This window comes from Nyctibius grandis, chromosome 1 (genome assembly GCF_013368605.1).
Source record: "Nyctibius grandis isolate bNycGra1 chromosome 1, bNycGra1.pri, whole genome shotgun sequence".
NCBI lineage: Eukaryota > Metazoa > Chordata > Aves > Nyctibiiformes > Nyctibiidae > Nyctibius > Nyctibius grandis.
Window position 1 is genome coordinate 115,288 of NC_090658.1, and position 23,658 is coordinate 138,945.

Consider the following 23,658-nt stretch of genomic DNA (forward strand, 5'->3'; position numbering starts at 1 on the left):
TTTGTGTGAGCTACTCCCCTGAAGAAAGCCTGGTTGCCACCAGTATGCTGTCAGTGAGCAACAGTATTTCTGCCCACAATGAGCTAAAAAAAAACCAAAACAAAACTTACAAAGATAAACGCTCACTACATGTGTAGGCAGAAAGGCCATGAATGACTGCTTGCAATCCTTTTCAAGAAACAATACTCCCTTGAAAAACTAAAGAGAGAGCAGAAACACACAACACACATCAACTTTTCAAAAACAATGAGGAGGTGACAGGCAAACTGTGCTTACTACTGCCCCAATGTGCCTCTTAATGCATTTTGCTGAATATGAACTGCAACGCCACTGAATTTACTGCCAGTTACACACCTCACTAATTCCTCCAAGGAAGTTATGATGATTAAGATGGAAGGTATCTTAATAGGCACCCAGCAGAATTAAACGATGTGCAAATATTCTGATCAGTGAAATCAGGTTCAGCTCCATCCCAACTGCTGACGTACCATTTTATGCTTCTAAGTTTTTTTCAGTTGGTACATTTGTCCCACCAGGCACCGTCCCTCTCAAGCCTCGTCTCTTGGTACAGGTGAACAGGGCACTGCGTGTCCCCACTCAATAGCTGTTCCTCTCAGGCCACTGCCGTGAGCGGTCTCGTCAGGGTGCCAAGGTCCCTCCGTAGGGCTGCCTCACCTCTCGCTCCGTTTGCTCAAACTCGGTACCAGGACAGTCACTCAGCCCACGTGTTAACCAGGAGTTACAGAAAAGGAGCCAAGTCACGGACTTCACTATAGTCCCACCTTCCAGAGAAATCCTTGTCTCTCATTTCACTCACAATGCTGATCCGAGACCTGGACATCCGTGGGTTGGGAGAGGACAGGACAAGTACAATCACTGAGGGTCACCACAGCGACATCTGGCTCTGGACACCACCTGTGCAGAAACCCGTCGGAGGTGCCAGAGTAGGTACCCACGCGGGGTCACTGCCCCACGGCTTGCAACAGGGACAAGAGGCAAGCGCCACGCAGGCCGGCTCTGCTCGGCGGAGGGGCTGCCTGGAGGGAGCCCCAGCTCTGGGGCCCAGCAGCCCCCGGGAAGGCAGAGAGCACGGCGCAACGGGTGACGTGAGAGAGGAACAGCCAAGTCTCGAGACCCGGCCAAGGGATCCAGATACTTCAGAAATCAGAGGCTTCGCCTGAGCCGAGACACAAAGTCGGTGCCCTTCACCCCCTTCCTGCTGACGCCTTTCCAAGGCAGGCAGGAGAGCCAGCCCCTAGAGCACAGCCTGTGCCGTACAGCGTTCCTGCCCCGGGACCCACCTTGCACGCCTGCAGCTGGGGCAGCTGAGAAGGCCACTGAGCACTTGCCCACCCCTGGGCTGGCAGCCCCAGCCATCTGTGCCTTCCTGACCTTCTTGGGGGCCTGCACAGAAGGGGCTGGAGCCTGGACAGCAGTGCGACCCCAGAGCCTGCAGAAGTCTCTGATCTCCTCGAGCCGATGAGCTTTTGGAGCTCCTGGCACCAGTGCCCACCTCCCCGAGGACAGCTGGAACTCAGCCAGGGCCCAGCACAGCCTTGGCTCATGCGAGTGTGAAGGGAAGGTCTGGTGCAGTTGTGAATCCAGAGGCAGAAGTGATGCCTTAAGAACTAGCAAATGAGTTTGAGGAGCAAGGTGTATCATCTGGAGGTGCAGTGAAGAGTTTGCAGGGTCATAACCTCATATCCTCCTCGTAACCAGGAGGATAATGGGCTAGATGGACCCGCGCTTGGATGTGGTGTGGCTGCTCTTTTCCTAGCAGTCCTCTCTCCTAAAACAAACAGCTGGCGAACTGCCCTCCCCCTGGACCTGTTCAGAGCTCTGACTTACAGAGGGTGACATTCTCCTAGATACCAAGCTGTATCATGCAAAGGTTACTCTTCAGCTCCCAACATCGTCAGCCTGCTTATTTCTTACAGGTCACAGCTGTCTTCAGTTTCCTTGGCTGATCATTTCTGACACCTGTATTTGCATCCTGAAGTATCAATGCTCCTTATCCTGGTTCACATAACAATGCTGCTAAAATCCCAGCCATCTTTCCAAGGACTCCTCCACCTCACTATGCGTTAAGCCATAAAATATCAGCAACTGCTTAAGGAACTACTAGCTGGACAGACTTGGATCTTCAGGGGCTGTGAACTAGTCCATGCATCAGGCTTGATATGTTTATTTGACTTAATCTGAAGTGGGAACATCACTGCCAGACTTACACATTGATCTTTCTGCATCTGGTTTCAGCTAGTCATCACTCCTGTCTCAACCAGCCTTTTTCCTGCAGGCTTATTTTTTCCCCTTGATTCCAGATCCTACTCCCTGGCAGCCTTTTAAGAGACTAAAGGATAAAGAGGAATTACTTTGAACTTGTTTCAGCATGGCACTCTCAGGAGAGGTTTGAGTCCCATTAGAATTTGGGTAGATCTGCTGTCCCACTCACAGCTGTCTGCCCACTTCTTTTATCTATGCTGAGGTAATAAATGACTTCAAAAAGAAATGAAAGCACCTGAAAATCCCATCTGAAAAGCACGCCAGAGTTGGCCTGACTCTGCTCCCACTGACACGAGCAGACATTGTATCACTGTTTCCAACAGGAGCGTTCAGCTAGGCAAACACCGAATGCCTCGGCAAACCCAACCCTTAAGCTTTGCTGAACATGGCACACTACCAAGAGGATTATGTTTGCTAGCGCTGTCTCTCTGCACCCCTTCCAAACAGTTTCTTCTTCCTCTCTTCCACTGAACAACCTCTTCCTGCTTGCTCCCATGGCATACTTTCCACGTTACTGAAAAGGAATAAAAACCCAAGTCATTTCCTTTGGCACCGCACTTAATCGTGAAGGATACTACCACATCTCTAATAAGAGAATGATTGTACGCCGATACATTCATGTCTTGCTTTGCCTCTAGATATGTCAGAGAAACACATTTATAAGATTTGCTTCGATTTGGATAACCTCTCAGAAGGTTCATATTCTTCCCAAATTCCCTGGCCTGGATATCTCACAAAACGAGAAATTCTTGGCAGTATTTCAGTAACTTCCATTTGTTATTCCTGCCAAAACCAGTGAATTATAAAAGTGAAAACATTCAGAAATATGTTTTCAAACCTCTTAAAAAAACTTCTAACATCGAGCTGCAGTTCCTGCAAGAAGCCAGAACAGGTAATCGCTTGCATCACCGTATAGCTTTAAGGTCTGGAGCAGCTTCAGAACTCATAATGAAGCATTAAGCAAATGCAGAGAGATGGGTTACAGCACCTGCACCTGGATGGAGGTGCGCAAGATACCACCCGCTGCGCTCGACCGTGGGTTGAGGCACCTGGGAAAAGCGTCTCTATCTCCTGTACCATGAAACCCAGAGAAGGATGAGGGCTTCAGCATTCACATCGCAACTCCCACCTTCTTGCCCAACAGAGGCACCAAGCAAAGCTCTGAGCACGCCGCTGCCAGAGATGACATCCCTCCGTGGAGCAAGAGGGAAGCAGAGACATGACCTGCTGCCGGTTCAGTGAGCTGGAACACTTCTATCTACTCAAATATTTCCATGGTCTAGGGTTAAGTGATTAGATATGCTTATATTCTTGTATTAGATAGCTACACCTATACAGCACCTTTTTCTACAATTTACTCTTTTGCACCTAACAATTACTGATATACACCATCATTTCTATTTCATCGTGTTTGGAAAAAAAATACAGGCATGCTGACTGACAGCCAGGGAAGGACACTGCAGCATGCTGTTGAAAATCAGCACCTGAAGTATACATCTTTGTTCATTAAACACGTGCATAGTATCTGTAGATATGCAAAACTTCAGAAGATGGGGGAGAAATTATAAATAAGATTTGCCTGCTAAAACAACCTGATGGAAGGAGAGGGACACCTTCACCTACATTTTTAAGGACTTGCCAAAATCAACACCAACATTCTTAAAACTACTATGTGGTATTTGTCTGTTCTGAAGATCTGTAAATTTTTAGGACTACTTCATGACCGATATTCTCCATTATCACCATTCTGTGAATCTGTAATACACAGGAAAAGAAATCCTGCAACACCGTAATACAGCAGATCAAACTTGAACTTACATCCATACTATGCACATGTTATCTTCACCTAATGGTTAAGGTATATGTGTTTGAAGCAATGATAAAAGCAGTACTAGACATGGAAAGTTACCTTGTAGTTTACTACTTATTTGCCAGAGCTCGTGGGTCTTTCCTCTGATGGATTAATCCCATACATCTCTCCCTTTCCTTGTTTGCAGAGTTTTATATTGCACCAGCAGACAATAACAAGCACCACTTTTGTTTCGGAGAGAGCGAATCTCCCTTGGGTGCCCCTCAGTCAGCACAGAAAGGGTAACTCTGGCGAGGAGGACACAGAACGGTCCCTTAACAGAGGTCCTCTAAACTTGGCTCTCCCCTCCCTGGCTACAGGGAGAGCCTAGGGACAGAAGCTGACCTAGCTAAGTTAACCTTTGCCGGTTCGTCCATTAAACCACAAAGATGCTCTTTAGAAAGATTAGCAGGTACACATCAAATCTTTTAAAATTCAACAGAGTAAGCCAGGCCAGCACACGTAAAAGCCAGGATGATGTGGTTGATGTTCTGTGCTTATGATAGATGTTTTTAAACCAAAATTGACTTCTGGTACCTTAAATTCACTGGGCAACTGGAAACCTCGCAAAACACACCTGAAATGCCACAGTGTTCACCTACCTCCAGAAAAAACAACCCCAACACACTCTTACGTTGGATATCAATAATTCACACACAATGTTCTGTTCTTTAGATAATTTCAATCTCAAACTCCCCACATGCTGCTGAAGTATATCAGAACAACCGCCAGGAATTCATTTTATCTGTTTTCTTAGTCTGATAAGAGCAGCACAGCTCCTGTGCACCGTCCAGCACACTACTGATAGCATTCCACACTTGCACAACCTCCTCCCAGGCCCATCGCGTGCTAATACGTACTCTCAGTGCACGGCACCAGAGGCAGTGGAACAGGCACCACAGACTACGTGTACCACCCTGCAACGGTACTCAGGTCAGCACAAGCAGCAGGGTTGCGTTTCTAGCGCTCATCACCAGGTCCAGACTGGTTTATAAGTGTCAGATGGCTAAATTTCTGCAGCGCTCTAAAACATCCATGACTCCCATTTTAAAACATTTCTCCAGCGTGGCAGAGTATTACATACATCAAAGCTCTCACACATTTTGCTCGGTGTTTTCAGAAATTCTGAGCTGTTTTCAGCTGATTTCCAGTAAAAGCAATTCCCCTTGCAAAGACAGGGCAAAATGAATTGCTTTTGAAAAATTCTTCTTCATATAATTTGTTGCAAAGGATTCCACTTGTTTACCCAAAGCAGCACACAGAAGGGGAGGAAAAAAAAAAGAGCAAACAGAACTAGAAGTTGGTTGTTTGACCTTAAAAATAAAAACTAGCCATGGATTGCAAGACAGAAAAGTGACCTTAAGAGAACTGCAAAAGCTGCGTTATTTTTTTCAATTAATAGATAACCATAAATATCTTTTAGGCTCTTCACTATTAAAAAAAATAATAAAATCAAATGTTAAATCATTTGTACACCACTGAACAATGACAAAACATGGCTTCTTTCAGTTATAGCGCAATCGCTTTCTAGTTGTGTTTGCTGCATCGCTGACCTGCTGAATAGCTGTCTCCCTCTAAGAAAATAACTATTTTATAACTGCAAGCAACGGTTTCATTATTCCCTAAGAAATGTTTTGCAAAGATTATTCTTTGTTCAACTCTGCAGTTAAAGGTAAACCATCGTTCAGGAGGTAGCCAATGCCTAAGAGGCTACATCGTGTTTCATAAAATCAACAGAAAGATTTCCATCAACGTCCACAAGTACTGGAATGAGGTTCAGTACAGAGCACACTGAATGGTTCGCAAGAAGAGTTTATAAGAAACCCCTAAGTCGCTGAGCGTATCTGTTACTCCAAGTTCCACTTAAAAGCTGGTACTGCTCAGCCTGAGATGGTTGAATACAAACACTGAGAGCTCATTTGCTGTGTCCTTCAACTTCAGCACAGCTTGAGACTTCCAGGCAATGATTAACTAGGGAACAAACAGTGTTTTCTTCTTCTGATGTTGACCTTAGGCTCATCTTCCATGTGATGCATTCAAAAGGAAACACGTAAGTTGTGCCATTGGACCTCCACTGATCTGATGTTTCACCTACTAGCTATGGAATCAGGCCATCAGAAATGCACTACACTTGACACCTTGTTTTTCAGGTGGCTCCCAGTGGCAGTAGCTGCTACTCTTCAATACACAGGTTGCTCTTCCTCTGAGTGTAATAAGTTAAGGCAGTTAAATATACACTAGATTTATTTCAGCTAAGTCCACGGTAAGGGCTAATATTTGAATTTCTTGGTAAACCTGTTAAGGCATGTAACCACCTGGGCCACTTCTCAATTTACTCCTTAGTATTAGTTAGGAACATATTCACCCTTTTTTCTTTATTCAAATTATTAGCATATTACATGAAATAGCAATTTTATGGACCATAGAAACATGGTCATTTACAACAACCCCATGCACCACTACAGGCTTGGGGAAGAGTGACTGGAAAGCTGCCTGGTGGAAAAGGACCTGGGGGTGTTGATCAATGGCCAGCTGAATATGAGGCAGCAGCGTGCCCGGGTGGCCAAGAAGGCCACCAGGATCCTGGCTTGTATCAGCACTAGTGTGGCCAGCAGGACCAGGGCAGGGATTGTCCCCCTGTACTCGGCACTGGTGAGGCTGCACCTCGAATCCTGGGGTCAGTTTTGGGCCCCTCACAACAAGAAAGACATCGAGGTGCTGGAGAGAGTCCAGAGAAGGGCAGCAAAGGTGGTGAAGGGTCTGGAGCACAAGTGTGATGAGAAGCGGCTGAGGGACCTGGGGGGGTTTAGTGTGGAGAAAAGGAGGCTGAGGGGAGACCTTCTCGCTCTCTACAACTGCCTGAAAGGAGGGTGTACTGAGGTGGGTGTTAGTCTCTTTTCCCAGGTAACAAGCACAGGATGAAAGGAAACTGCCTCAAGTTGCTCCAGGGGAGGTTTAGATTGGATATCTGGAAAAATTTCTTCACTGAAATGGTTATAAGCATTGGAACAGGCTGCCCAGGGACATGGTGGAGTCACCATCCCTGGACGGATTTAAAAGACAAGTAGATGTGGTGCTTAGAGACATGGTTTAGTGGTGGGCGGGGTAGTGTTAGGTTAACAGTTGGACTTGATGAGCTTAAAGGTCCTTTCCAACCAGAAACGATTCTATGACTCTAACTCAGGCTGTACACCCAAACCGATGTTCACAGTGTCGAGGAGCTGCACAATAACACATCCCAAGACACACAACCCACAGGATGCTATAGTTGTGCAAGCCTATACTCAACATTAGTGTCCTCCAGTCCTCACTGATGTGATTACACACTAGCCAGCAGGTTAAGTTACCTCAGCAACACAAAAAGCAGCACCAGTGCAGAAGTGACCGCCTTCACTGCTCGGAGCAGGGCAGAAAGCTGCCTCTGTAGCACCAGCCGGCGCTGACGCTCACGCTGCTTTGCAAATCCTGCTGATACCTCATCCTCCAGCCACTTTTAAAAGAATTAGACCAACAGGGAGGGGAACGTTTGAATCACTTTTTGGATTTTGTGTGTATGTGAAATGACACAAATCTGAACAGTGTGGCATCACCTTTAAAAAAGAAAGATGTTTTTGTAATTTCAGGAAGTGTAGGTGCCCTCTTTGACCCCATGCACGGATCCATTAAGACAAAAAGTTCCAGCGGTTAACTCACTCTCAAGATTTAAGAAACCAGTCTCAGATTAGGTGAGAACTTTGATATATAACTAGTCTTCCTTTCCCATGAAAATTGGGAACTTTTTTTTTTTGGCTTTTTTCTTTGCTTGTTTTGAAAGAACAAAGTATCAGAGGAAAAGCATTATTTTGCTTTCGCAGTTTCTCACAGGGGTGGGAGACCCCCACCCCTCCAAAACCCATTTTTACTTTTCATCACACAGGAATTACTATGTTTGCATAACCCAATAGAAAGCACAAAATCAAAAAGCATATCAGCTTAAATAATTAATAAGACTTTTAGATTTATATTTATTAGCAAACGATACACACATACAGTCTGGGTGAGAAAACACCTCCAGGCGCAGAAGGCTCTAAACTCTGAGCAAACAATTTAATGTACTATTGGAGCTATGTATCAGCAGGAACAAGAAAAGCTTGGATGTCCATTTTCTACAGGGACAACTTGACTAAACAAACCACAACTATTATTTATCTACTCCTGGAAAATGCGTACAAAAAAAAAATGGCAGCTCACCCAGTGAGTGATATGCGATCATTTATCTAACGTTAAATAAATGGAAAAAAAATTAGAGCGATTGAACTTCGCTTTTCCCTCCTAAAATAAGTAGATTAAGTGTTCGGGGTCAGCCAGTGTAAATCCACTGACATTCTTGGATCTTGAAGGATCAATTTTCAACATCCCTGTTTAAGGATGCAAAGCTTCCTACGTACTGAATTACACCAGGTCAGCACCAAGTGACTGACCTGAGCACACTCAAGCTATGCAGTCGTGGATTTGCTTTTTGTTCAAGAACAATTGTGTTTGCATGTCATTAGCTACATTGCCACTATTGCTTTCTGACCAAGAGGTTAATGTAATCAGCCTATATGAGGAAGATCACATGCAAGTTTTTGTGGTTGCACCGCTGATTTTAAACACTTGCACATCAGAGACACGCAGACTTTACAGACAGTTTGCTGCTTTATTCCCTCGGCACTCGCTACTTATTTCTGCAGAAGCGACTGCTTTAAGCACCACTTTTTGTAGCGCAGTTCCAAAACAGTTACAACTCTTCATGGAGAATCAGTGCACACAGACAGCAAACCATGGAGTACCAAGCAAAAGATTTATTTCTCAATGAACAAAAGAAAATATTTTCGCTAGAAAAACTTTACAAGAACAGTGTTTAGGTCGATCTATTTATTTTGTTTCGTGCACAGAAAAGACTGCAAGAAAATCTTTCACTTAATTAAACAAACTCGCTCTCCATACAAAGACTTCCCGTGTAAATGTGTCAGACAGCTCATGCCTATCCCAGAGAGAGTTTTCACCGACGTAACCTAGCCAGGATCCACTAGCCACGAAGAGATGAGCTACTCCATGTGGAAAGCTTGCACCATCGTTTGTCTGGGCTTTAGAGAGGCAGACTGGTGAGCTGGGTTTGCCCCACTTCAGACCTTCACAGTGCTGCTAACCTGTATTATGTAGAGGGAAAGCTACTGTCAAGCTCAGAACGTGGAATTTGTTCCTGAAGCACACTTCGACTATACAGAGTGGAAAAAACAGGCTGAGCTATGTCCGTGAGTCAGTTCACTGTCGTACAAGTGAGCAGGATAATCACCAAAGCCCATCGTTCTCATCGTCCTTTCAGCTATGCCATACACACAGCACAGGAGACAAAATGCGTGGACTTATTTCATAATGTTACTAGGAGTTAGGAAAAAAAAACCACACCAAAAAACACCACCACACACAAGATCCCGGGGAGAAAACAAACTTAATTTGAACAGTCTTTTTTTCTTGCCTGTTTGAGGATCTGGTTGGGGCGGGAGGGGCATAAACAGGGCAATCTAACAGTTCTTCAGAGCAAAGTCTGCAGGTAGTGTAATACGAGGTATTGCCCCTACCTGACCTGTCTGGGAAAACTAGGAAGGAAGTTTAAACCCTCAAAATCACTTGAGGCACCCGTACATTTCCCATGAGGATCAAGACTATAAGACTGGTTATAAACAGTGATTGTTTTAGGAGAAAATTCACTCACAACGTTGACCAACTATGCTCTGAAATATTATTTTAATTACTTTTTTTCATATAACTGAACTGTTTCTTATCTGGGAGGCTGAGGGATTCATTTGGGAGATGCTTTCTTTTTGAGGGACAAGGGAGTTTCAGAGACTCAAATATTTAGAATCTACAATTTAGTTTCTAAATATACTTTCACCAAACAAATAAGAGAAGCCAAACATGACATACTATTCTGATAAACACTATTTACTGTTTCTTCTTCCGTCCTATTTCTTCATGGAAAAAAAAAATAAATAGTGAAAACAAAAAGGTTATGACACACACCAACGAAACCCAGGAAATTCAAAGCTGAAGGCTGTTGACATATCTGTCCCAAGTTAATTCCACTCCTCTTCCTTTTTTATATATACACACGGGTCTGACAATGTTAGCCCCAACCAAGCTTCCTGGCTGGGGTCTCAATCTGTGTAACTTCCAAGTCACGTAAACACAGGTCATCCTTCCTGTCCCCATGTTGCTCTTCTTGATCTTCCTTCAGAAGACAATTGTTCCCTCTAACCTCTCCCTATAACTTTTCCCTCTGATAACCATCTCTGGTATCTCCATCACCTTAATGCTCCTTCTTCTGTCACTGCTGACTTGCAATTCATCAACAATGCAAAGGTTACTGCTGCTTTCCTGGCCCTCTCCCTTTTTCCATCAGGTTGTCCATCACTAGCTCTTCTCTCTCGCTCTGCTTATCCTGACCAGCCCATCTCTCCTACCCCAGCCCTTACACCCAACTTGCCCTCACTCTTGCAGCTGAATCCATGGGGATGAAACCCCATGATGTTGCCAGCTTTCTTCCCTGTAAGTTTTCCATCCACCAACCCACTTGTCTTCACATTTTTACAGTTTTCACTCTTTTTTACTTCCTACTAAAGCTCTTCTCCTTTTCTCCCCCCTCCTCCCTAGCCATCTGCATAAGGGTCCTGGAAAGACAGATGTATTTCATAGTATACAACATCTCCAAGATCTGGCATTTTACACAGGTTTGAGCAGCCTTCTCATCCCTCCCCCTTCTTCCAACACCACATTTGTATTTGAGAAGTGGGTCTAAGATAGTCACCCCAATAATTCCCCTATCTTCTGCTATCCTCAAGTCTCTCACAAGACCAGGACATACAGTCCCATATATAAAGAGGGAGGTATTGATGCTACAGCCACTAACTGGCTCTTACAGTAAAGAGAAAGGCTTAAAGCCTCTCCCAGGCTGTCCTCACGTAGACAAGGAACAAAGAAGGTCTTTCCCCCACCTTAGATTTTGGGATGAGCAGCTTTCCCTTCTGCTCAACCTATTTTTGATCCCCCAGTGGTACAGGGAATACCATAATTGCCAGTCAGTCCCATCAAGACCCATTTGATTACTGCTAAAAGTTTCTCTTTCCTCGCTGGACTTCTGAGTTCATACAAACCACTAGCAGGGGAACTCCTGAAGAAGGAAGTGTGGGTGTTTAATTCTCCACTATTAGTTTGCTTGTGTAAACAATTTGTTTTCTCTCTCCTGGGACAAAGTGTTTCGAAATAAGTGTTTTAGAAGAAAATAAGCCTCATTTGGTGAAATGGTGAAACTGGGTCAAAGTACTGACAACAGCAGACCATTCTGAAGTAAAACACATTGGTGACTCCACATGTTTACTGTATCGGGGGTTATGCTATGCACACAGGTCAGATAGAGTTTGTTGGTGTCAACTTTTTTTCTTTCTAATCTGAATCAAATGCAATTAAACCCAGAAAGTGAGGCAGCAGTCAGATGACAAGATATTTTCTAGGCTTAATTCTTGCTGACACACTGGTACCAGAAGATTCCCATGACTGCTAGCAACAAACATTGGCAATCATTGTGTACTGGGAGCTGGGGCTAAGCATAGTGGGATACAGGTTTACTCGGTTCTTTTAAAAATTAAATTGTTTGAGTAACAGCTAACAGAAATTCCATCATTCTCTTTCTGTAGATAATAAAGAGAAAGATGCCAATGGATGAAAATAGTTCCTGTGGTTACATACCACAGTTTCAAGACTTAACACGGCATTATTTTATTGCTCCTACATCTGGTGCCAGTTATTTTTATACAGCTTCTTTGTATAAATTCAGCAACATGAAAAAAACCTTCACCAAAGTCTATCAACTGCTCTTAAAATAAACACCAAGAAGTTCATTGCTCTCTGTTCTTCTGTACCTCAGCTATGATGCATCCCCTGCACAAACACAAATCCATGTCTCTGAGGAGCCACAAATCTCTCCAGTAACTTGACTTGCTGTGACTGAGCTAGGGGAACTCAAGCCACCTCTAAAACTCAAGTCTTTCCCATTCTGCCTTCCTTCCAAAACCGTAGCACCAAAAGGGAAATCAAAAAGGAAATAAACATCTCTTACAGTTCATGGACCATGGCCTCACATGGGCACGATCACTGTCCTGTGTCTCATCCTACTTGCAGAGTGGAAAGAGACCCAGACTGTAACCCAGCTTCAAAAACATCTATATCACTTTTCACACTGCAATTCCATTTCTCCTTCCACGCTTTGCCCACCCTGCCAGTGACATGTCAGTCTAAGCTTTCTACCATTGCTTCTTGGTACAGCACCAAACACCGACTGCCCCATGCTACCAGCATGGCAGAACTCGGCAGCAATAGCTACTTGTTTGGAGCCAGCATGTTCAGTGAACTTTTGACAACTTCTGCTCATTAATCTCTTGATCAGAAATGCACTCCAAGCCCACGAGCATCTTCAAACAGCTGCCATGCTTCTTAGCAGCTTGCCACAAACTAAAAGCATCTCTGCCCAATCTCCTCAATGCATAAATTCACACAGAAACATACCTACCCTTGCACTCACACATTTCACGCCCACATACAAATTGCACTGACACCACCGTATCACATTCAGGCCTCGAACAGTAACGGTTTAATTTGCCATTTCATGACCACCAAGGCTGGACTTAAGAGACTGCCCCTGGGAACGATAACTTAGCCCCCTTCCAACAACCCAAGACAGAACATGTAGCCTTGGGAGGTCTGGCATGGAAAAGATGATCGCCTTATGTGCAACTCTGAATCAGCCTACACATTCACAACACAGACCCAAGGACTCGACACACTAGAATCACAGAATACCAGGTTGGAAGGGACCTCAAGGATCATCCGGTCCAACCTTTCTTGGCAAAAGCACGGCCTAGACAAGACAGCCCAGCACCCTGTCCAGCCAAATCTTAAGTGTCCAGTGCTGGGGTGTCTTCATTTAGCCCGCACCCGAGGCTAAACAATAGCAGTTTTTCTCTCACCCAGTGTCCCTTCCCCAAATGAGGAAGGGAATTGGGAAAAGGAGGGAGACTTGTAGGTTGAAGTTAATCAGATTTCAATTAAATGAAGAAATCAATATAAATGACAACACAAAACAGACAAAAGTACACTTACCCACAGATCACTAGCAAGCTGCTCCAGCAATCATGATGAGGAAGAGGGAGGAGAGGCAAGGAGAGCAGGAAGAGCCCCCCCTCTTCCCTGCAAACCCTCTCTTTTATAGTGAGCTTGATGTCAATGATACAGAACACACCTGTGGCCAGCCGGGGTCAGCTGCCCTGGATTTAACAGCTGAGGGCCTTGATCACCAGGGCTAGCCACAAACTGAAACCAAATCCCAGTGAAACCAGGACATGGGGAATCCACCACTTCCCTGGGGAGATTACTCCAATGGCCGATTGTTCTGAGTGAGAAAAATTTTCCTCATGTCCTGTCAGAATCTTCCCAGGAGTAACTTGTACCCATTACCCTGAGCTTTTCCATGTGACTCCTTGTAAAAAGGGAGTCTCCATCTTCTTTGCACCCACCCTTTAAATCTGGAACATGGTGATAAGGTCTCCGCCCTAGGCCTTCTTTTCTCAAGGCTGAACAAACCCAGCTCTCTCAGCCTTTCCTCATGCTGCAGGCTTCCCAGTCCTTTGATCATCTTTGTGGCCCTTCTCTGGACCCTCTCCAGCCTGCCCACATCTTTTTTTGTACAGCGGGGACCAAAACTGAACACAGTAGAGGGGCACTGACTCCAGTGCAGGTACTTTGCTGAAAGAGGAAGGTCTAAGGCCTTGCTGGGGTTAATGACGGTTTGAAAGGCAGGGAAAAGGTGATAGCCTCAAAATGGGTTTAAATAGCCAAGCAAATAATCATATTGCCTTCAATTAAAAGCTGGCAAGCTTGAGACAAAAGGCTTCCAGCTGACAAGCAGCTTTCCATGATAGCCACTGCAGAGCGGACGAATAAAAGCGAGGGATTCCATAAAATGCTGAAAGAGCAACGCTACACGCGTCACACGTAACGACCTTTGCCAAATCTTTACACGAGCTGCCTTTGGAGATTGTACATTCAGACTAAAGAGGGCTTTACAGATGTCAGGGACGGTGTATACAACCTGTAAGCTGCTCGTCTTGGTGGTCTTTGTCAGGACCTTTACCACAGTTTCAAGAGTTAAACGTGATCCGTTGGCCTATGCTGCATCAGCGCTCATTTAACAACGTGTGTCAATTAGGACAAGCGTGAACAGAAAAACTGATGGATCATCCATAGCTGAAATTATACATATATAAACACCTTGCTGAATGGAGAGCTTACTGAACCTCTGATCTACCTTTCTCAAATTCGTTGTCCTTTTAACGTACCAGATTCCAGCACAATGTTGCGAATAAAGATTTCCACTAGCGAAATAAAGGCCACCTTCCCGTTCTGTTGGGCCCAAAAGGCACGCTCTGCCTCGACAGAGGAAACACTCGCAACCTGCGTTACAACAGGTAACACAACACTATGTATTCCTTGGCCTGAAATAAACCTTAAATAAAAGGCTGATTTAGACATAGCTCTCAGGCTGTGATACTAAGGAAAAAAAGATGCCCCCAGCTCACTGTGGAGCAGTAAATGCAACGGTTCTCAGGTCTAGCCTGGCACAGCAAATAGCAGACTGCCATCAGTAAAGGAAGACGCCTGGTGTGTCTGCCAACAGGGCGTGCACGTACTGTCTTTAGCAAGGAGCAAGACACGCCAGAGAGAGCGAAAACACTTCTCTGGCTCGCAGAGCTGTTGTTAACCATATGGGAAATACACCATAAGTGATAGCTAACATATGTCCCGTCATTCATGAAATACCAAGGGATGAAATAACGTTTTTCATACAGACATCAAAAAATGAATCTGCACTATAACAAACCAAATATTTATCTTGGCGGATCATACCTTCTAGAAAAAAATTTGCAATAAAGTTAAATATTTTAAGTGACATACTGGAAAACAAGTGCTGAGAATATCTTTGTAGAGAATTCCTGCCAAAATGGATAAGCTGTGCATTTATCAACAAACATGAATTAAGAATTTTTACGGAACCATTAAATAGAAAATTTGAATTAACCAAAGGAAAGCTAGCTGCTCACTTGATGGTAAATCTTCAGTTTCTCTCTGATCAAATAAGCAAAAAATTCCAAGCAATGCAGTCTGCAAAGAAGTATGTACTACAGAAAATGAAGACCACTGATACAAGCTGGGACTGAGACTTTCTGCATAACTCCTCATGACCAGTCTGTAGGCCTCAAACATTGCTGCTGTGCAATAACTTCTGTTCACTGTTTTTATTGCATCAAAAGCTCCTGGATCCTACCCCACTTTAAAGTAGAGCCACAGTCTATTTTTCACACAGTAGGGCAGGCAGGGATGGCACCTTTCTGGGACACTGCAGAGGGGCCAGTAGACTCCTGACCCACGTTCGTAATTGACTTAACTAAACAGTTTTACAACAAGTCTGACATATTTAACTAGTGGAAAAGTTTACTCATGGCTCAAAGATAATTTTAGTAAATTTCTATTCTTTAAAAGCAGTTTACGAAGCCTTCAGCGACAACTCCCAGGTCTAACACACGTTCAGAGGAACACTTCAGGATACGAGTTTCACTGCAGCTACTGTTTAAGTCAATCAAGTTCAAAATGCTGGCAGTAAGTCACAGGACTGAAAATTCACATTTTCTACTCACGCCTCCCAAGACTTCTCTTGTCAACTTCCAAAACAACCGCCATTTTAAAGAGTTGTCTCTAGACAGAGGCTAGTGAGGTCTATGTACAAAGCTGGGGTTATACATGGCACACACAGACACAATTTAAATAACGCAGAGCACCCTGAAGGTAGCCGGACAGGCAAACCAAACAGGAGTGGCCCTTAGCAAACACACCGGCCTCCTTCTCCCAAGCTGCTCAAAGTGACCAAACTATGATTTTTCATCTCGCATTAACCACTGAGAACATTGTGAAGAAATTATTTTCTTAAATCCCCAGCTGGAGCTAAAATAGCTTATTACGACAATTTACTGAGTGTTGGCATCTCGTAGTTGCCAATATCTAACTGTTTTCCTAAGAAATTATAGTCTCAGCAAGTTATGCGTCATAAAGCATGCTAAGGCCCCAGCTGGCAGAAGGACGCGTGTTTATTTTTGTGAAGGTTATGGGGTTGCTTTGTGGTTGTATGAAAAAAAAATTTAAAAGAGAGAGAAATTAAATTTAAAAACTTCTTTGCAAAAAGTGGTGAGCAGTTTCCCACACAAGCAGACCCAAAACTGGCAGCAGGCATACACAGACCTCAGTCTGGGCCTTATTTAATTCCTAAGTTAAAGTTATCACAAAGCTCACTTACAGAATCAGCACGAAGCCTGAGTGAAAGGCAGCACGTTGCCACATGGGCCCAAGGGCACAGGTGGAGCTGGAAAACAACAGCTGGCGATTCTGCCCATGGCTCCACACAGGAGAAACCACCCTGTGCCAGAGCATTTGGCTTTTGCCTCCAGCACCTGACCAGGCATCTGCAGGGCATGAAGATAAAAGAGGGTCCTCTTCCACGGTAAATAACATTTCTCCATGCACTGACTCAACGTGCTGCTCTGATCACTCGTTCAGACCTGCCTTCTGCTACCTCACGTGCTCCACACCTCCGAGTCTTCACCGGAACCAGTAAGCTCAGTGAGGAACACAGTCCAGTGAGTCAAGCAAATATTTCCATCGCTTTCCACACATGCAGTCTCAAACATACTTAAATACATATGTTGGCATATGCTCAAAAAGCATCATCGATTAAGAGAAACTACTAAGCAAAGGAAGTTAAGAAAGTGAATGTCAGCGTGTGTAATATACATCACGAGTGAAAGCAAAACCAGTAAGACTCTGGGTTATTTTCATGTTAGAAGTATGTTTCAACAAAGTCAGGGTCAAAGAGCCCTGGAGTTAATTACTGGAAAGCACGGATTTGTGTTCAGCAAATATAAAGTAGAAGCCAAAGACATCATTTTGGATGCAAAAAAAAAGTAAGAGAACCATTTAAATGTCCAAAAAGTTTTTGTTTTTTTTCTTTTCCTTTACAAGCCGCTTGTGAGATCATGTTTAGAGCACTGTGTTTAGTCCTGGGCATTTGGCCAGATGACATTCACATTCTGGAGCTGATGGAGTGAGGAGCAAGAATAGCCTTTTTTTTGAGGAAAGCCCCTCAGAATAAAGTTGTTTCTGCTTCGAAGCCTGTATATATGACACTGGGGGAGACAATTGCTGGCATCCCTCACCAGAGTCAATTTGCAGTGCTCCACTGATTGTAATGGAGCAACACTAATTTTCAACTAAGGATGTGTCCCTTAGTTTTTAAATACCATTCATCTCATCCTACCTTCATTACACACCATCTTCACAGGCCAGAATCCTCCACGGTGCAGCATCATTAACACGCATTTCACGCATCACCCAACACAAATGGCTTCACTAATTCCAAATCATATATGATAATTACATATTACAAAATACTGTTATTCCTGCCAGAGGACTGGTAGGACTCCAATAACTTCCTTTTGCTACTTCCACTCTATCATATCTTCACGCTCCTCTCCCATATTCACACTGATGGTAGAATCCCTACCAGCTTCAAAGAGAACAGTATAGCAAGGGTGCTCAGTAATTTTCAACTGAGCTTATTTTTAGAACAGCATTTCCAAAAAACCAGAATGAACCTACTGAGAGAATGTGACTGCAGCTCCACAATTTCTTTTCCTTCATGTGCAATTTCTCTCTGCTGCTCTCAATTCAGAAAAAAAAAAACCATGAAAAATCCACACCTGCTTTATCAGCCAGCTTCTTTTCAACGCATTGCAGTAGACAGATGACCATTTTCAAACAATTGCAAATCAAACTAACTTAGACTGAACAGCAGACAAAAAAAATATTCCCCAACTTCTCCTAAGCACACAACAAATGATATAGTAACAGTCTTGCAATTATAAGACAATCAATTTTAGTCACTTTTCTTAGAGAACACATTTAAATTTTTCTGCAAACTTTCAATAAATGATACGTGAGAAAAAAAACAAAATGAACAGATACATGGCTTTAGCAATCCTGCAAAATTTTCCATTTTATTTAAAAGAGTTAAGCATGGGCTTTATATACGTAGGGTCATAAAAACTACAAAAGGCAACAAAACATTACAAGGATAAGACCAAGCTCTTGGGCCTGATTCAGCATTCACAACTAACAGCATAAATTCAGGAGCAACTCCCTTGAAGTCAACCGAGTAGGTACAAAACTTACCGTTAAGAAAGGAGAACTAGGCCTGCCCACCTTCGACTGAAGGACGATCCTCACAAACAACAGACATTCCAAGCATTAGACACCCTAGGAATGCTGTGCTACATTATTCTGCTTTTTGTTTTGCCTGAAAACTGTAGGCAACAACACTCGGGTGAAAAGAGGCAGTCACTAACACCTCTGTGCCGAGGCTCCTGCCCTGCTCCTTCCGCCTCCTGGGGCGCCAGGTGCAGGTTTTGGGGTAAACCCCCTCCCACCGCTAAGCCAAACAGCTCCTCTCTCCAGCCTCCTCCTCACTCACCTCCCGCCCAGGAGCTCCTCTCAGCCAAGACACCCCACGAGCAGGAAAGGCAGAGAGCCCTGCTTCCACAAGGGCATCAAAGGGGAGGCTGGGCCCCAGCTGCCGGAGTGATGGGGCCTGACGGGGCCTGCCGTGCCTGCCCACAGCACAGGGCCTGCTGGGGGCATAGGGCCCGCCGGGCCTGCCCACAGCACAGGGCCCACTGGGGGCACAGGGCCTGCTGTGCCTGCCCGCAGCACAGGGCCTGCTGGGGGCATAGGGCCCGCCGGGGGCACAGGCCGCCGCCGCAGCAGGCCAGGCCTCGCCTCCGCCAGCCCGCCCTGCAGCTGTGAGCCCACCGCTGGGCAGGCCAGAGAAGCACACCCGTCGGGACAGCGTTCATTGCCCAGCGAGTGGACCCTCACCCTCTCTAACAAAACACTGTGGGCCACGGGGTAATATCTCACAGAACGGCCTGTGCTGCAGGAACGCCTCACGGGACGGCTTCGCATGCACCGCCTGCTCGCAGGGCAGCAGCACGCGTTTCACTCAAGGGCTGCCGTGGCTGCATCAAGCAGTGCAGCGCCTGGATGAGGAAAGGACTCGTGCCTGCACGCTGCACGAACCTTTGTCTCCATCTTGCCAACCACGTCAGCTGGGAGAGCGGGTGCTTTTCAGGGCAGCAGGTCCAGTGTGGAGGCAGCCGTGGGCTGAGACTCGCCGTGATGGCCAGTAGATCCTGCATCACCTTCCATTTCTGCAGCAGCATTGTGGAACAAGAAGGCAGAGGAAAGACTGTACCTGTTTGTCTTGGTCCTTCTACAAGAGGCCCTCTAAGCCAAACTAAAACAGGCTGGGTTATAGGACAGAAAGTCTCCCCTGCCAGGTAAGTACCACACTGGGCCCAGACCACATAAGCACTTCAGACTCTACAGCCAAGAACGCAAAGAAGCAGCAGCCACCCTTCCACAAACCAACCATGTTGCGGCTCACAGCAGCCGAGAGACAACGAAAATTCCACATTCCTGCCAGCCTTTTCTCCTTGTCCTGCTCAAACTGCAAATACCCAGACTCTTGAACAAGTATGGCAGGCTGAACCAGCATGCCTTAGGATCGGGTAAGTGCAGGTGGTAGAACATCAGATAAACCTAATGACCGTAAGCAGGCCTAGTCTAGGTCATAAGCACCATAAATGCTAAGAAGTGGACATGACATCCCTTCCAGCTCTGAGTAACATGCTCCATAAGAAGATATGGGATAACTGTATGGCATTAAGTGTCTTGCTGTAGCGTTTTGTGTGTCAGGAATAATTACAGTGTTCTAAACTAAGACATGTATTGGAAATTAGAGCCTCGTATCCAACCAATTCCTACTGCACCACCTCTGTGTTTTGTTACACAATGACTGAATTTAACACAGGGTGCCAAATGTTGTCACGCTTTCATTCCCTCTCCCAATACACACTAGCAATCAAATGATAAGCAACTTGAACAAAACAAACGGTTTAACTGGCAACACTTGACTCTGCTTAGCATTCTCCCTGAACAGCTCTTAAGTAAGGAATTTTAGAGATTTTTTTGAGAGACACATCTTGATAAATCTCCAATTACAGATTAGAGGTATGTAAACCTCTTATTTTCGAGATCTGTATGGTATGCCAAGTATTTAGAGCCACAGTCAAGTCCTGCACAACCAGGGAGCCTGCAATACACATGACCACAGAACCAGTTTTCTGTACGTTGCTTCACTCTGTGCTTGGAGTCACTACATCTGGAAGGTAAGACCACGATTTTGCTGTTGAACCCCTTTCAGCTCCTGATCCAGATGCCCTCAGTGATCCTACAGGGCTGATAAGCTGTGACTGCGGTCTGTTAAGAAAAGGGCTGAGACCGTATCTACTTCATATAGTGTTCTACCAATTCCCTCCTGCTGATGGGAGATGAATTACATTACTCATCACTACAATGTGACAGCTGCATTATTCTAGTAGATAACAGAAGCTCTTTAACTGCTACATTGGCAGCACTGTTCTGCCTTTTTTTTTTTTTGAAAGCAGTAGCTCCCTTGCGAAAAATTCAGTCACCATACTACTCATCCAGTGCCTTAGTAACTACTATGTTTGATCTATCTTTAGAAACAATCCAAAAATGCCCTAAGCCTTAAGGAAAAGAGCTAGTCATCTTCTACATTAGACATACTTGAGAGCAACAGGAGCCACCCTTCCTGGTCCTGTTAGCCACACGCCAAAGCCCTCACACGCTATATGCTTCAGCGAGCTAGGGAGGGGGACACTGGAGCAGAGTTTCACACAGAGACCATGAACACACCTCCCAGCAGGGCCTCAAGCTGGAGCAAGGGACACCGGGTTGGCTGGGAGCGCAACAGGGTGATAGAGCAACAAGAGCCCCCCAACGCACCTCATCCAGCCGTGCCAGGAGCACAGGCTGCCAGCAGACACCAGCCCAGCCTTGTACCACTCATGTGGTATAGCTCTGACACAAGAGAATTTGCACTTCTGAAGGAAAAAAAACAACCACCATCCCACAGTTGGGCCACCTGTGCTCTGAATAGCAGAGTTTACACATTCCTGGGTTTGCACCTTGTTCAGCACAAAAGTTTCTCAAGCCACCAGAAGTTTTTCAAGCAACCTCAGAATCCTGAAGCTTAACAGGATCAATTTCTCAGCACAGACTAATATTTACACTAGCTGTCCTTTTAAAGCCTTAACCGGAGAGAAAACCTACATTACAGCTACTGCACCACCGAGTCTTGCCAGACTGACCTACCAGGGATACCTCACCCTGGAATGTCATTTCCAACAGTGCTGTCTGATCCCAAACCTGGTGAGTGGCAAAACCAAACAAAAAATCCAAACATTTACAAGTTTACCAAATATAAACAGACTGAAACCTACAGAAATCCCTTGAAGAAAAAAGCCAGCCTCAAAACCCATTTGGTGAGTGCATTCCTAGCAACATACAGGAAACTCGTTGCACACAGCTGTTCTATCATCATTTTCAGAAGAGTCAGTATTGCTGATATTCTTGGTAATTATTAGTTTATGTTTTTAATTAACACAAAGAATGAGGCAGTGGATTGAACACAAATCCTCTCGATGAAATTAAATACCTCCTAGGATTATATATGGTAAAACACAGGGGACTGTTCCATATAAACGTCTTAAGAATCATGGCAGTTTTCTTGCATAACTATATGATTAACAGACAACTCTATTTACTAGTCTTCCTGCTCATGTAATCAAATATTCAGGTCCCAAGTAAGCTATTAACAATTAAATATTTTTAGAGCTAAATAATCTAAAATTAATTAAACTTAATATAGATCTGGCCCGAGGAAAGGTAAGAGCTTGGTTCCACAGCTATACTGGCACATTTTATCCCAGCAAAACAGAGTTACTCACAGAGTCAGCGCAGACACAGCTGAACTGAAGGCAGAGTTGCTGTGGGGTGGCAGAGTCTCCAGCTCCAAGTACCTGCCCTTCTAACCACCGCTCCATCAGCCTTACAGCCCACACCTGGGCTAACACGCACTTCTGCAAACAGTTAACTCCCGTCACTCCGCAAGTCCCTCAGCTGCTCCCCACGAGCCAAGATCTAACGGAGAAACGGCACTCCCGCAAGCGCTGCCCTGTTTACCCCCCAGGGGCTTCTGCCCGCACAAAATACCAGGTGGAAAGCATGTTTTGCTCAATCCTCATCAACACAGCTGTGCTGGCAAAGGCACATAAACACGTTCCTCACTTAAAAGAGCTTAAGAGTTACACTTCAGCAAATAAAACAAGTATCTTAGAAGGATGAGAAGACAAAGGAATCAAGCTAACAGAGGAAAGTGCATCTTCTGCTTTTCTACATCTATCAAATCAGTGTGATCTATCAAACCTGGGTGATTTAAAATAAACTTTTACCATTATGTTTATAAGGAAATACTTGGGAAGAGTAACTGGCAATACATACATTGTACCCCATCTTTCGGGCCCCAGGAAGCCCCATTCCCGTCAGAGAAGGGATGCAGATGCCCAGACTGAGAACTCTTCGCCCCTGTTTACGGGGTGTACGGCTGTGCTGTGCTGTACAGCCCGCAGGCCCCAGGCTGGTGAGCCCGCACCGCGAACACGCACGAAGCTTCTCCTTCGAGTCCGTACGACCCAGTTACACCGAGGGGAACAGCGGGCGGGCGAGCAGCGGGGTCCCCAGCCAGGCAGCGGCCCCAGCCCCTGCGCAGAGGCCCGGCGCCGAGCACCAGCCCGGGGTGCGAGGGCCCTGGAGCACCGTCCCCCGGGAACAGCCGCGGGGGGGACGGGCCCGACCCGGCCCTCCCTCGGCCGCGGCCACCGCGGGAGGAGGCAGCCCGGCTGGGGAGGGGGCGAGGCAGCGAGCACCGGCTGCCGCCCGGCTCCCCACCTGCGGCCCGGCGGCACAGGGCGACGCTGCCCGGCACCGCGGGGCACCGGGGCTCAGCCCGCGCCCGCCCCGCGGCCCCTCGTCCCCCAGCCCGCCCGCTCCCGCGCCGCGTTCTCGGGGAGGCGATTTCAAGCGGCCGCCGCGGCCGCCGCAGCCCCGGCCCCCCGCAGCCGCCCGCGCCCCGGCCGCCCCTCACCTCTCGCCGCCGGTCAGCCTCGCGCAGCGCCGGCGGGAGCCGCCCCCGGCCGGGCCGAGGCGCGGGGAGGGGCCGCGGCTCCGTGCCGCCCGGCTCGGGCCGCCCCTGCCGTCACCCCGGAGCCGGCTCCCCCTGGGGCCAGGCGCCTGCGCCTTGCGCCCGCTCCGCTCCCGGCCCCCGCCCCGCCCCGCGCAGCCGCCGGGCCCGGGGCGCTCCGCACGGCCGGCCTGGCGCCGCGGGCCTCACCTGGGCCGGGCCGCGGGGCTGCAGTGCGGGCTCC

General features: G+C 46.2%; 1 protein-coding gene across 3 annotated transcripts in view; it reads right to left on the bottom strand.

Annotated features, from left to right (window-relative positions):
* RIN2 (Ras and Rab interactor 2) overlaps positions 1-23,419 on the bottom strand; it is a 76,979-nt gene extending 53,560 nt beyond the window's left edge. For 2 of the 3 annotated variants that reach the window (XM_068407173.1, XM_068407198.1), the window contains exon 1: positions 22,736-22,747. In XM_068407173.1, coding sequence (XP_068263274.1) covers positions 22,736-22,747 — 12 coding nt within the window. Of the gene's footprint in view, positions 1-22,735; positions 22,748-23,378 lie in introns of those variants that run through there. The other variant, XM_068407174.1, reaches the window with a different exon arrangement.
* Between the last annotated feature and the right edge of the window lie 239 nt (positions 23,420-23,658).